The sequence below is a fragment of the Varroa destructor genome, unplaced genomic scaffold, assembly GCF_002443255.2.
Source record: "Varroa destructor unplaced genomic scaffold, Vdes_3.0 BEIS01000006.1, whole genome shotgun sequence".
Classification (NCBI taxonomy): Eukaryota; Metazoa; Arthropoda; class Arachnida; order Mesostigmata; family Varroidae; genus Varroa; species Varroa destructor.
This window is the reverse complement of record NW_019211459.1, coordinates 10,339,755-10,355,087: the sequence shown is the minus strand read 5'-3', so window position 1 is coordinate 10,355,087 and position 15,333 is coordinate 10,339,755. Positions and strand designations below refer to the sequence as shown.

The following is a 15,333-nucleotide window of genomic DNA, read 5'->3' as shown; positions in this document are numbered from 1 at the left end:
CGTGTATACTGTTTTGCTTTTACACAGACAAAACTCAAAGATTGCAGTCCATCTTATACGGCAAACATCTACAAGCAATTAAAAAACATATGTTATTTTCGCCCTTTAACCACTTATTGCACTCAGACAACTTCGATCAAGAAACCACGAATACGATACTAGTACTTTTGCTGTTACTGTTACCATAACAAATTTCGCTTTTTTATGTCCCTTACTTCCAATCGACACAATTGCCTTAAACGGTTGGTACCCAACATAAACCCCATTACACACGCATGTTTAATCAATTCATGGGCGCACCCCTCACGCTCTGGTACACCTACAACAAAATCACTTACGCATGAATATGTAGAGAAACGTTTGCGAGAAGTTGGCGGTAAGCAGTCCACCTTCGGGTAGCTCGCGGAAGTACTGCTTGACCATGTCCGCCACGTCGTAACATTGCTGGCTTTCATACACCAGTAGGTGTGCGTCGAGAGCGTGCGTCTCGTGCAGTGCACGGAGTTTTTCGATTCGTGAGCGTACGCCCGGCTTCCGGAAAACGCCGCCGCATCGGGGCGCCACCGATGCCACAAACTGCATTGCAGTTTGAATCGATGGGGGTAACGGATGGCCCGATCGTTGGATGTGTGCACTCAGCGGAACTCCAAACGTCACCTTATCTGCTGGCGTTAGCGGGGCCCATAATTTGCCGTAATGGGAAATGGTCGAATTTGTGGGTATGAAATGAACATGAAGTATATGAGATCGAAATACAGCGGACCCTGAATACCTCAGTGCGTAATGGAGAGGCTAAATAATAATAAGGCGACGTAAACAACGAGCTTAGAAATGTACGTACGACTGTAGTGAGGTGATTATAATAAAATAACACATTTTCCTTCAACAAATAACTTATCTAATTTTAATCTTGTAATAATGCAATAAACCATGTAAATAAATCATGTACTAACGTAAAGACAGATTTTTGTGTGGACTCGATTTCTAGAACAACGTTTGTAGGTGTATCAAAGTTAAACCTTCGGTTAGATTAATAGCAAAAAATGTATCGGAACGATGTAAATGACCCCCGTCAGAACATTCTAGTCATGAACTCAGTTCATTTTATCACAGATTAGTCTCTCTTAATAATTGCTGGTTCCATTATACGTGTATGCATGACTCTCCGAACTCTCGCATGACCCCGCACGAGAATTTAATCCCTTTCAATGCCATGAGGCAGCCCATTATCGCGTAGATTGGAACAGGGTGAGAGCACATATGTTCAACTATGGATAAGGCCATTCCATCTAAAACCTCGCGAGCCCAAATCTGCCTATGGGTCCGACTCGACTACGTACGTCGATTAGCTCAGCTTGCTTTACATTGGGGATTTGCTTCAGTACAAAGCATAGACGACTATGGATGTAGACGAATATATGGTTTCATGTAAATTTAATCTGGCTGCGAGGTATTTACTATGGATGTCACCAAGCTGTACTTGAAAAACCCTGTGTTTGTACATTGTTCGACGCAGACGAAAATTTCGAATTTCTTCAACCACCCAATGTGATAGACATAATATTGATAATAGGTATGCACTGCAGTAGATGCAGAAGACCTGTTTCGGATAGTGCACAGCCTTAAAATTTCAGACCCGTTAAGTAAAATCGCGAAAGCAGCAATTATTATTGGTAAAAGGCTTGGCTAATCAGGTTCCATATCTACCACAGGGTTTTGCCAAGATGATTACAAAATGTGTGCGACATATGACTCGTCTGCTACGAGACGCGTCGCTACTTATCATATGATTCATGTTTCAGTTGCCGTCGTTCAGCGTCGACTCGCCTGGCTGTTTATGTAGACCGCTGTGCCCGTTCAGCCTTGGGTAGCTAAAGCTAAAGCTTTCTGTATCTCTGATATTATATATAAATCTGGTTAAAGTATCTCTGATATTGACGTTGTCTATCTTTAACTTACCCTTATAATTAGGTGTCGTCATCTTCTTGATAAACTTCGGAACACTCCACGCCCAGCCAGTTTTATAAGGCGGACTGTACCGCTCCATGAGTGCAGTTAATCGTAGTAAAGCGTGCTTTCGTAGGATCATGTGTTGACATGCTATCGGTGAAGAATCAGAGTTAGCTAAATTATACATGTTTCGATTGTTTTATGTTGAATTCTGATTCATACTAGTGCTCTTGTAAGTCGATAGTCGATATTTACGTACCACAAATTCACGGCTTACAAAGCTCCAAATAATTTCCCTATTACCTCGCACCCAGTTACTGAGTTGACGGGTATAAACAACACTTATTCAAGAATATATATGCCTACTCTTATGTATACTATTCCTCAGCTCAACCCACTGTCATACTAACTATTGCTGGTTTGCGTTATGGGTCTATGAACAACGTGTGTTCAGTTACCAAAGTCTGTACGAGAAGGCGGAGTTCTTATGGCGCCTTCCGGTTTACTTAAGTATCGATCTTGTATATAAGGTCGTTGCGTATCCAATGCGTCAAACTAACTGATTGTTATTCCCAGCGTTTCGTCTACCCTGCACTTGACTTACTGACGACGCTCTTGGCATGACTGACCTGTCAGCTGTGAAAGAGGGATAGCTCTGTCAGGGCAAAGAAGGGTCGGATGAACGGCTGGACCAGGATAACAGTGCCACGTGGTGGATACAAGGCCTGCTACCGAACCCCTGATGAAATAACCGTATCCACCAAAGATCAGCCAGTGTATGAAACGCAAGTTAAAGATTATATCTTATTACCTTCATTATAACTAACATTATTATCATCGATATGCGTTTTGCATAATCAAGTAAGTTATATTTGAACGTGCGCAGTTGCACGACCCAAGCACAACGAACTTTGAACGATTTGCTGCTAAAACCAGTTGGTGTTACTAGAGACCGTAAAAACACTGATAATGAACTTGGCTATGAATCAAATAGGGCTAATTGATGGCTGCAATTGTCTATGCACGTCAAGCCAGAAAAAGCACATAGCAGTCATTCGTTTGCTCTGAAAAAGTGCTCGTTTATCAATACATATTTCATATCTATCGTCAGCAATTTCTTACGTGCTGGTCCTAGTTATGGAGCTACCGACGCCAGAGTCCCTTCGCGCGCCTGTCGAATCCCCCACGACATCTGTATCCGACTGTGTTGATTGAGTCAAACTCAAGTTGAGGTTCAACGTCAATGAGTGTGGATCGCAGCCCTCAAGATCAGCTAACAAGGCCTGGTTATCGTAGCATTCCCCCCGCCGCTTTCCTGTCAGTATACATTAGATATCGTTCTTATAAATTGCAATTAAAATAAAAATTCTAACAAGTAAAAACGACTCTGTTTTGAAAGCATATTCGCTCCTAGCGGCCTTTTGTGTTACTAGGTAGCATGGCAGAATTAAAAAGAAGAACTAGAACTTTATCTAAGTTCTAGTTGCAGCAGGATACCCGAATTTACTAATTACTTACTAATTAATACTGTGCATAGTCAATCTCGGCACACTTTATCTATATTGATATCGATTACTTTGCTAAGCTCAACTTCTTTACCTTATTAACAGTTATTTATAGAATAAAACAAATATAACAAGATAACGTTTTATAGCTTGTATTTATGTACCAATAGCAATAGTTCGTATAATGTCCTAGCGACACCAATGTAGTTAAGTCGAATTATTCAGAGACGTCGACAATCTGTATAATATTTAATAAACTTCAAAAGACGTGCAGAACGGTACCGATAATACCTATTATATGTATTGGTTAGCGAATATAGTGAATGAGCATATACAAATATATTAAATAGGGGCATTTAATAATAGAAAGGCCGTCCGAAGAACGTCGTCATCTTAAACGTTTCTTACTGAAGTATGTGCATTCGTAGCCTTCAGCATCTATAGCTGACTGGATGAACTTCCAAGCTAAATAATATATCTATAAAAAGTACTAAATAGAATCTACTTAAGTTTCACTCCTTGGCTATACATCCTAAACTGCCTTACCCGCCGTGTGGATAGACGACTGGAAACTCTGTAGGCAGCACAATGGCAATGGGGTAAAATGAAACACGGTAGGGGTTGCCTATCGCAAGGCTACGAAAGCCAAAGAGTGCCAAGCAACGTTGCGGACGGAACGGGAAACACTATTGGATCTTTCTCTGGCTCTATTGTTAGCATCCTTCTGTCCAGGTCATAGTCCATTTAGCGACACAGAATGACAATTAATGGTTAATATAAGTCTACAATCACGTTAAACAATCTTAAACTTAGCACATATATGGACATTACTGCATTTGTGGACAAGTAAACAGCACACACTGTATTTTCTGTAACTGTGAACGGCCTATTAGGTAAGCCTTTATAGGCTTGTGCAGGTATGTCGCATGAAGGTTGCAATATAAGTCAGTTAAGAAAATATGTCAAAGATGAGGCATCCGTAGGTATTGCGTAAAAATCAGCGAAAACAATGTGGTCAAAACATGTATCATCTCAAAAGACAGCTTTGGCATAATAGCGAATAGTTTAAACAGGTTCACTCCGTCCACTGTTTGGGCGACCTATCTGCAAGATAAGATCAAATAAATTTCCATTTCGTTATGCTGCGGGAGGTAATTTTGAAGTGACGCAAAGTATCTTCTCGTTATTTGGCACACGCAATCCTACCCATCTGCGGTCAGAAACTGTTAAACAATTCGGTCAACAATAACGTCGGCAGAATGAAGCTGTGGCTAAAACCGTTACTGATCCGATGCCAAGTCGGTAATAGCCTTTACATTCAACGTTCAAATTCCCCGCCGTTTCTGTCGCTGCTAATTTATCGGAGTATAAGCAGCCTTTCCCGTTTAGAGGCGCAAGGGAATGAGAGGCTAGGAAAAAGCAAATTCTAAAGAAAGAAGGAGGCCGATGAAGAGAGGAAATAAATTCTGTCGGAAAGGAATATGGCACGCACGCATTCTCGCATATGTAGCTGCTGGAGGGGAACTACGGTCTTTTGTTTTATTTTTTTTTACCCCTTAAGCGCTCCCTCTCGTGCCTGAGACTTTCTAGCTAACTTCCACTAGCTTATCAACTCTGTAAACCCTACGTTCTCGCAACGAAAAATATTTCGTACTTTATGACTATACGGTACGGCATACTGAAAAGCGCGCTATGCTCGTTAGCTGAGGGCAAAACCGATTTGCCACGGTGACAAAGTGAATTTGAACAAAACAGACAACAAATGGTCGCATAGGAATACAATAAAGCAAATATCGAGCGGGTTAGGGGTCATAGGAGATGTACAAGAAACTGATACAAACGAGGCGAGAACTCAGCTATCTATTGTGTGGTTGTGAAGTGCTGAAGAAAGGATCAAAGGGTAAGAACAGTGGAAATGAGATGGTCATCCCGGACTGAGGATTGCAATCGTCAAAAAGAACATGTTCGATTCACATACGGCGAAATACCAAGGTCATCTTGTCCTTCACTTAAAAACTTCATATATAGAGGTCAACGACACAATATTTCAATACTATACGAATGTCCTCAATTATTTAAAACTCCCTTTGTCATATTGGTTACGAGTCCTTTGAGTTTTTTTTATTTAAGGAAAATTTCTGGAAATTGTACCAAGAGGTAACGAGCGGTATGATATATATCACAATTTTCCTTGCAGCTGGAATATTTATTATTATTTTTTTTATTTATCGTCAAATTCGTGGGAACCGCGTTTCCTTTGAAGTCTAAGGCGTAGCCTACGCGCGGAAAAGTGAACGACAACATGTCTATTTAGCCGGCCAATTTTTTCCAACTCATTCTTCATTGCACCCAAAGCAAAAAAATCTCAATCGATCTCCGCGAATTTTGGTTCCCAGTTGTTAAGATTAGTTTTAAAAGTTTCGGTTGCTGGGACCTCAAGGCGGTGACGTAAATCCTCGGACAGCAGTGACGAGTCGGCTAGACGATATGCAATACAATTTTCCAATGCTATTTTGACAAAGGAGGCCTTAATGCAATCTAACTGCTCGAGGTTCTCCACTGTAAGATCTTTGCAAATGACGCGTAGTAAGTTCGTTGGGATCGGAGCTACATGGAGGTCGAGCACGCTAAGAACAGTTGCGAAGAATAAGCGATAACTCGATTGCCAATGCGGCCAACACTGCCTTTCTGCACCTTTGGGTGACGTGTGCAAAAACTTTTGCCGTTTGCGGAGAAGAGCAACCCCCATGTAAGGAAACTGTTTCACATAGCCGAAAGGCAACTTAGGGAGGTAGTGATGTCAGTGGCCGTTCTCTTGTTTTCTTTCCTAAACTTCACGGTCTCCATCTAGATTGGGTTTGCGATTAACCTCAAATCTGTAACTGTTGCATCGAACTGGGATAGCGTTTGATATTTCTGGAACCCGTTTAACCCGTATATCTGTAAATCGACTTCGACTGACCTCCTCGGCCATCTTATTTGGAGGCCCTTCAGCAAGGTAGAAAACCAAAGTAGACTTAGGCTCTCCCCAGATCCAGGCCAGTTGTGCGTGTGTAAGGCTGGAGTTCATCACTTTGTCTTCGATGGTTATCCTTTTCTTCTATCGTACTAGAGCAAGAAGGTTGAGAAGATTCATAGCGACATTTTTTGGTCAGAGTGAGCATAACTTTGTTGCTGGATGTTAAGTAAAAAAGTTGCCCTAAAGTTGACGAACACCTCGCATTGCAGATCGCACAGCATGACCAGTACTTTCTTGACGTCGGCCATTAGGGCTCCGCGCGAAATTTTTGTGGAGCGTTCTTTCCAAAACCCATATTGCTCTGCTGGGATGGCACATACGTTTTCTAAGTTGTTTGGTCTCTTAGTCAGTAGGCCGAAAAGGGGCCTATAGCGAGTGGCTGCAGTTATTCAAGGTGTCGCATACTGCAGCCGGCACTCTAGATGTCAACCCTGCCAAAACCTGCTTCACGAAGTTTTTAATCATTGTGGCGCGTAAAACCCATTGGCCGTGGTCGAGTTTTTCGACTCACTGCTGCTTTTCCCACCAGCAGTTCTTTAATGCTAATTTCGCTTGGCCGTGATTTGTTCGGCTCAACGAGTCAGCTTGAACTGGCCTGGTTTGCTATACAAGCTTCGATGGCTTTAAAGTGAACAGTTTCTGACTAATGTTCCTCACGGTTGTCAGGATTCTCACGCCTCCAAATAAGCTTCACCCTTCTGAGAATGTTGTAGGCAATCTTTCTGGTCCCCACACCTTTATAACTCCACCAGATGTTGTGGTATGGAGAGCGGAAAGTCTCTCGATCAGCTTTTTTTGCTATAATATCACTCGCCGTTTTGTAGTCTTGACCAAGGAGGAAAACTGGGAACACATGTACTTCTGACCGGACTTGCGAAAAAATCTAACGCCTCTGCAAAACTTTCCACCCGCTGATATATTTGTCTTTTTTATATTCCATGATAACCAGCCTGCGAGAGCACCGTAACCGGCCCGTGGATGCTGCTAATATATCTGGCTGCTTCCCACATGTCCATTTAAGTGCCGCCGCAAGAAAGATGTCTCTCAGCACGAGGTCGAGAGCTGCACGGTGCTATTGCACACAACTTCGAAGAAAGGCCAGGTTGTCCGAGAATCTCTCGGAGAGGTATCGTACTTCACAGTCAGCTGCTGTCACCAGCTCATAATATTATGTATTAATTGCTGTCATATAGTCATTTTTACATATTATTGCACTCAAAATGCACAAATAAATTTTTAATTGTAGCAGATTGTACTCCAGCTATTTTTAGGCCCTACGTATAATAACGCGCACACTCACCTTTAAGGCTGAGAAACTTAGGGCTGTTGTGAGTCCCTTGTGCCTTTTTGAGACATCCAGCTGGCGTCTGTCCCGGCAGCATAACAGCGTGGAGGGAGGAAGGCTGATGAGCAGTAGTCGTTTGTGTCGTTGAAGGATCCTGCTCAGCGCCTCCCGGCCTTCCCATTTTGTGGCTCTTAGGACTCCTCGAACGCGCTTCGCGTCTCCTCCTTCGAAACGAATCGACCTTGCGGATAATCGCGTCCCGGATCCGTTCACTGCCGCTGCGTCGTAGTTTGCTCTGTTAGCCAGACAACGTCACGTCAGGTCCCATCGCCATTGAGTCGAGTTGAGTAACCAGGTCCAGCAGGTGAAACCAACGGGAAATCGGCAACAAATAATGATGTTGAACCGAACAAATAGCGTTTCTCGTGAAAATGCCGGCATTGATTGGGGCGTGGTACGACGAACGTCGGTAAGACCGTACGGCCAAATGATAAGGTACGGGCGTGTAATGTAAAAGAGGCAATCAATGGTGGACATACGAGACATAAGGAGAATGGTAAAGACGAGGAGAATTAAGAAGAAAGGCAAACAGCAACAAAGTCGACAAAAAAGTTAGCTCACATTCTTTTGATTATCACCTTTATCAAGTCCCCATGCGTGCAAAACGTAAACTATTAATATGTAGGTTGCAAACTGGCGCTGCATTTTAGATAAATTCTGAAGTGTACCTTACAGGCCGGATCACAATCACCCGTTTTATAAATGTATTTCTAACTGAAAACGTATTTTCCGCCATAAATTCACACCAACTTTTCGCTTACATTTTAGAATCAGTTATCATTGTAAACAGGAGATGTGAAGTAATTAACTAAGCAATAATGAGACAATAAATCCCAATATTGGCTCAGCCAGAGCTCTATCAGTACCGGCTCTTGTACCCAAGATCTATGGACCGACGTCTACCTTCATCGCGCACGAACCTGTAACCTTTATTTCCCGAAAAACAAACTTCAGTCCTAAAAAACTACATACAGGTTAAGCACACATCAGAGATGGAAGTTGCAGTTAAGTGGTGATATTTTAAGCAACATGTACGTGATCATTTTCAGCCTAGGTTTTGGTTCAGACAAAGCTGTAATTCCTTGGAAGCTTCGGTCGAGAACTGTTTGGAACGAAACGATAAATTGAATCTGAGGATTGGGCCAGGTAAAATTTTCTGTGACTTGACTTCTACAAGTAGACCGTAGCGTTCTACTGCCTAAAGTCTATCTATCTAGTTATGGTTTGGAGATTTTGGATTATATTTTTGACGAGCAGAAAATATTGACACTTCGAAGTTGAGATTCGGTAGTAATGAATGAGCTGTCCCTGTTATAGCTTCGTGGGTGACGTATTTTCTTTCTAATATTTAGGACACGTTATGGCTTAGGATTGAACCCGCGCATTTACACATTTCGTTTCGTGTTGGGACCTGCCGTCTGATAGAACGCCTAACAGCGACACAGTTTTCCGTGACACCGGAAACACGGTGCTGAAGTTGTTGGGATGTCTCTATGCAGGCTTGATAGTGAGCGCATTTCTGACAAAAAATCCTAGATTTTTTTTCGCAAATTACTTCAGAAATTTTTCAGAAAATATAAATTTCGTTTGTACGCTACTATAAGGCATAAAAACTATTATCTTGATAGTTAAAATGGGTTGCCGGAAGAAATGGCCCAGAAATGCTACTGTCGTTTACGTCTTAAAAATTTCCATGTGGAGGATGGTATGCGATGAATTACAAGAAAAGTTGATAAAATCTAATGCACAAACCGCAAGAGCAATGCATGATTATCCATAATATCGCCATCGAATGACATCTAGCACCAAGTAGTGTTAAACCGTTGGAAGAAAGCTAGCTACAAAATAAAACTCCATATTTGGCTGTTACATCGTAAATTTACGTAAATCGATCGTATTTTCGCCTGCGAGATTCTACAGCGTCGCAATAAGATCAAACCATTTCTAAAGCGGTTGACAGAACTGTTGTATAATAATGTAAAAGTAAAAAAAAAATACATAAAAATAAGCTGCACAGTCTGTGGCAAAGGCCAAACTGGGGCCAAAGAAGGTAGTGCTATGTGCTTGGTAGGACTAGAAAGAATCGTACACTGTGAACTGCTGCCGTCTGGAAAAATGATTAGTTCGGATTTGCAATGTCAACAGCTGACAAGGAATGATTGAAAAAAAGAATCAACCGGAAATGGTGAAGACTTTAGACTACAAACACCTATAGCCAGCCAGCAAAAATTAGGAGGTTCGAAAATTAGCGCATCTGCCGTATAATCCAGATCTTGCACCGCCAGTGTATCATCTGTTGAGGTCCATTGAGATTAAAGGTAAGAAAGATTAGCAGAGATCGAGCGACAAGGACCACTTGTCAATTTTTCATCTAGAAACCACCGGAATTCTACATTAATAGGATTAAGGTGTTATCAGCAAAATTGCAAAAAAAGCCGACAATTAAAACGACGTTTATTCAACTTGGTAATGTTATTGTAAGATATCAAACATATCTGCCTTCGTTTTGGCTTAAAGAGGGTCAATGTCTCTTGGAGAACCTGGCATGTGCAGTGAGGCAAAAGCGATTATTGCCGGTGCCCAAGGACGATAAAGCGGTATAAAATGGCTAAAAACGTGTATGTTTTGTACTAAATATATATGTATATATATATATATATATGTAGGACGGGATTGCGACGACACAACAATAAAGTGCATAGGAAATTCGAAAAACGCCTCTGATCTCTGTAATTGCTAAGCCCAACACAGACGGTCGAAGCAAGACCGCTTAACTACAATCGTTTAAGAAATATCCGGCTCTCCCAATATTTCTAAACGTTTTTACGTACATTTATATAATATTCACCAGAGATATTGCATAACTCTTTCGAAGATACTTCAGGCGTCTTTCTAAATTTGTCCTTGACGCGTCTCTCAGTATAACAGTGTCAAGAACTTGGAAAAACGTCTTGAGGAAAATGTTCTTCAAGACCTAAGTTCGTGTATAGCACGCTACTGCAACGACCACCTCTAAACGATATAACTGCTAGTGACTTAGACGCTTAGGACAATGACATGACAGGCTATAACAGCCATCTCGGCTCCATGTCACAAGGACGAACTTAACCCAGGGAGATCTCAGCTGTCTTAGCTTACTTACTAAATAAACGTACGCCGTCCATTTCAGGGATTTTGATTAACTTAGAAGATCATTAGTTCCGCAGCGTTTTGAACCAAAAACGTTCTAGCGACATTGCACCACTAGCACGTATGCGAATTTAATAAGGTGGGCCGCGTGCATACTTCGGACGATCGTGCCGGACCGGAAACCAGCGATCATCAGGAACAGACCAGCTAAGCGCGGAGAATTAATGTCCCTGTTGATGTCAGTACCTCCTTCGGCGTCAATGTCACAGCGGTCGAAAGCTGAGCGCATAAGCGAGTTCGAGCAGATGCCCAAAAGAATGGGCGTCCAAAACAAAAGTCGGAGAGAAATACACATATTTATATTATGCATGTTATAACATGGTAACGCCATGAGAATAGGTGAGACAGCGGGGGAAAGAAGGTAATGGATGCCAGTCTGCAGCTCGCACCAGACGTAAACGAGAAATGCCAAAATTACGTATACACTGAAGAGGATAGAATCAAAAAATAGAAGACTCTCTTGAAGAAAATGCACCGTGCGAGGATACGGGCGCGTAGACAAATTGCTGCAGTTGAACCGTTATGATAAAAATTTTGCTGGAGGTAGCTAATATGAGCGCTAACACAACTTAATATGTCTTCGGGCATACATTATGTATGTTATAAATAAATTGGTTCTAAATAGTTGAAAATATCTACGATTATTCTTATTGATAAATTACTAGATGTTTTTTTCTTTAATTCATGGTTCACAGCGAGCTCCAAAAGTTCTCTCACTTATTCAACCTTAGTCGCTTGATATACGGTTGCTACTAATTTTTTTTTGCAGACTAAACAAGGACTAAACTTTCTACTAGTACTACTTCCTAGGACTAAACAAGACTCCAAACTAAAACTGTATTCGTGATGAGTAATAGTTCTATTGAATAATCATAACCACCATCAAACATTCATTCACAAAATATCTGCGTCTATTTAGATACAGTCCCAAAAACATAACACAAGAAAAACGAAAGCAGTTTAGACGCACCACCCTGTTTATGAAATCGCAACTCACCTGCAATGAGGGTGTAGGACTTCGGCTATGCGTCGTATGTTGCTGAATTCGTTCATCTGACGCGGACAAGGCCGAGCCAGCTGGGCCGACGCAAACGGGCGACTGGCCTGAAGCCTCCGAGTCGGGGCTGTGGGCCACTGTGGGATTCCCTGTCTCCGAATCGAGGAACACCGAATCGCGTGAAGAGTAAGCCTCCTGCGCTGCTCCACTGCCATAACTACCTGCTCAGATGACAGGATTGGCCAAAATGTGATCAGTAATAAAAACATTAAAAGAGCAAGACTTATGAGGTGAAAGCTTATTGCGTGTCCTCGTTATGTAGTAAACTACTCACTGTAATGTAATAAACTAAATAATTTGACTAAACAATCATGAAATAAATGCAGTGATCGCTAACTTCAGTAATAAGCCCACAGATATAAGCTCCGTTGAAGAACATACTAGTTTGCACAATTTATTTTCAAATTACTTCTGCTTAAACCCCATGGCTTAAACCTTTAAAAACCTCCAAGCATATCTATTTATGGATCTGTAAAACTAGGTTTGCTCTACTATTATCGTTTATCGCACATATATGTCTAGAGCTTTACCTGTAATAGTGAAAGTTTAGAAGCTTTACAGAATGACGTGAGACTCTAGATAGAAATTGCCTGCGATGCTGTTCTGTGAATGGCTTTCAAGGCGAGCATAAATTACTTGCTGTTCGGCGGTTGTATATTATATCACGTCTCCGTATACTTGCCCATAAATCGTTATTTCAAAGGATTAAAGCCGGACCTCGAAAACTCTTATACAGCTATATCTATGCCTTTCGACGATGGTAAAGGCCTTTTCACTTTGAAGACCCAAACGAGCTTCAACAGATTGCCTGGCTGAAAAAGTTTAAAGTAGCAGTTTTTTCTCTAAACTAAATCACTGCCCCCCTACTATATCGAACAGGAAAAATGGGCTTATATCAGCCTTAGGAATATAAGTAATATGCTGTCATACCAAAGCATACAAAATGATTAGATGATAGATACAATCCCTATGTTCTAGAATAATGATAACTTAAGTTGAAATTGGAAAAATCACCCTTCGTCATTTGAGTCCACAAGTCTGGGTGGAATTTAAGATAAATCTAGATTATATGAGCCTTGCGGAAAATGTTTTTATGTAAGGCGCTATAGCATGATTCACTTGTTAGAGTCAACTATGGTCATTTGTGGAATATTGAAATATAACTAATGTTAGTCAATAGAATAAGGTAAAAAAAAATGGGGTAATTAACGGTGTTAATTAGTTTCCGTTTCCTATAGAAAAGTCGAAACAGCCATAGTGTGCCTGGCACAAACGAATGTTGAACCTAGCGACAGTTTGCGGTAACGTAAGAGAAAGCGTCATCTAGACGGCCATATGCAGGGACCCTAATAAGCAAAAACTAATATTTGATGCCGACAGTCCAGACAAAGAAGTAAGCTGCAGTTATTAAAAATACAATTCAAATGAACAAAATTCATCACCATGTTCCAGTGTTTTGACTTGGCGTACTTCGACTTCAAGTCATCGTTCAAATGAGTCTCTCGTTCATTTTAAGCTCTGCAAGATGTTTCGACCTTTGTTATCGATTAATGGGAATTCAAGATTTTGTCAATCACTATACATTCTCTGTCAAAGTCGGTAGGAAATACCCAAATATTGCCATAGACACCGCAAAGTGGCTCATATATACTTCATGTATGTAAATTCAGTAATGCACATAGCATTGTTGCTGGTGTCTCCCACAACATGTGAAGATGACAGCAGAACAATGCAAGGGTCGACAAGGATTAGCATGGCTTACAGTCGCAAAAAACCTAGACAAGCTTTTATAGTGGACCCATAACTTAGATTTGATACTATCGGTTGAAGATATGCCGTTTTGTATCTTAGGCGAAAAAAATTTCAATCATGTGTATTCCGTTGGCAAACTTAATCACAAACTAATATATACCACGACAGGTAGCCCAAATAGACAAAGCATGTAATAACTATACTTCCTGGCACAAACACTCTGCCCTAAATGTATCATACGCTGCTCCGATCCAAAAGAGCCAACTTTGTATCTTAGGCTATTCAGAATATATGTTGATCCATACGTAGCATTCGTATGGTACCCGAGTTAAGGTTAAGGGCGTATATGCAACGCGCGCTGTCTGTAATTGTCAGTGCACGAAAATTGGTAGAAGAGTCACCAATTCTCTGTAGAATCAATTTCGTTGACCAACAGGCGTCCGAAGGTATCGATGAGTGTTTCCTAAGCTTAAAAATAGCAGTGCTCGAAACGACTGAGACGTATGTCTTATCTCACAACAGCCGCTTTTCAAAGCTTATCGCCAAAAAGCGGCCTGTGCACGACCTATCCGTACGAAGAATCTCTCGTGCGCTGCGTGGAAAATGATGAAACAATAGGGAAAAGAACTTTTATACATAAACAGTATCGCCGTTAAGCGTTCAATTAGACTCTATGCGTATCTTTCTGAGAGTGTGCCATTGTAATTAAATGCGTATATGTATCTATATGTATGCGCACAACTCTGTGTCTCGCCTGCCCGTTAGATGATTTCATACTGGTGTGCGCAAGCTTCTCCTGAATTTTATCGACATTATCACCTACCCTCTGATCTCGCATATCAGAACAGTACCAAATCACCGCAACACATCCAGCTCACTTTTTTCGCATATACAGCTATGTTTTCCTTTAGGTAAACACGTATTCAGAATCTTTATAGAGGACTTCGCCTAGCTCAGAGCATAACTAGAACGGGCCTTGCCATACATACGAGGGGTTTCCTTAGCCGAACCATGGCAACGATACGGTAACCATAGAAATAGCCTGATCTATTATTCACAATAATTCCTGATTTCTCCTATCTTCTAGTTATTAGTTACTCATTTTAGTTTTTCCTCTTAGATACGAAAACCATCAGAACAGTTTTTTTTTTTTTTTTATATAGAAAGCTTGTCACAAGGAAGAAACGTCCGGCATTGCTATGACTAGTCTACAGTGGTCGCTGGTCTTGTTTATCACAGATGCCTCGTTAACAGTAACCAGCTGTTCTAATTTGGTGGGGTATGGCCCTTTGGCACTTTTTGCTTTTTCGCAACAATCCCTGGCTGGCTTACAAGAAAGCCATGAGGGTTCAACAATTGTCAGCTGGTAATCTATTTCTCACGAAACTGATTAAAAATAAGTTAAACAAAGCAAACTGCTTTTTCTACTACGAAGAATTTTTACCCGACAGTATTATAACTATTACTTCATAAAAGTCTTCTTTGGTTTGTGTTGATTGTCAACTTTGCAAACGAC

The 15,333-nt window shown here is 41.2% G+C and overlaps 1 protein-coding gene across 5 annotated transcripts in view; it reads right to left on the bottom strand.

The window, feature by feature from the left end:
• cv-c (RhoGTPase activating protein) overlaps positions 1 to 15,333 on the bottom strand; it is a 152,743-nt gene that overhangs the window by 15,520 nt on the left and 121,890 nt on the right. For 4 of the 5 annotated variants that reach the window (XM_086993870.1, XM_086993867.1, XM_086993868.1 and 1 more), the window contains 6 exons: positions 12,006 to 12,226; positions 7,775 to 8,054; positions 3,073 to 3,265; positions 2,580 to 2,689; positions 1,960 to 2,100; positions 339 to 665 (listed from right to left, as the gene is read on the bottom strand). In XM_086993870.1, the coding sequence (XP_086849996.1) occupies positions 339 to 665; positions 1,960 to 2,100; positions 2,580 to 2,689; positions 3,073 to 3,265; positions 7,775 to 8,054; positions 12,006 to 12,226 (1,272 nt within the window). The remainder of the gene's footprint in view (positions 1 to 338; positions 666 to 1,959; positions 2,101 to 2,579; positions 2,690 to 3,072; positions 3,266 to 7,774; positions 8,055 to 12,005; positions 12,227 to 15,333) is intronic. The other variant, XM_022812982.2, reaches the window with a different exon arrangement.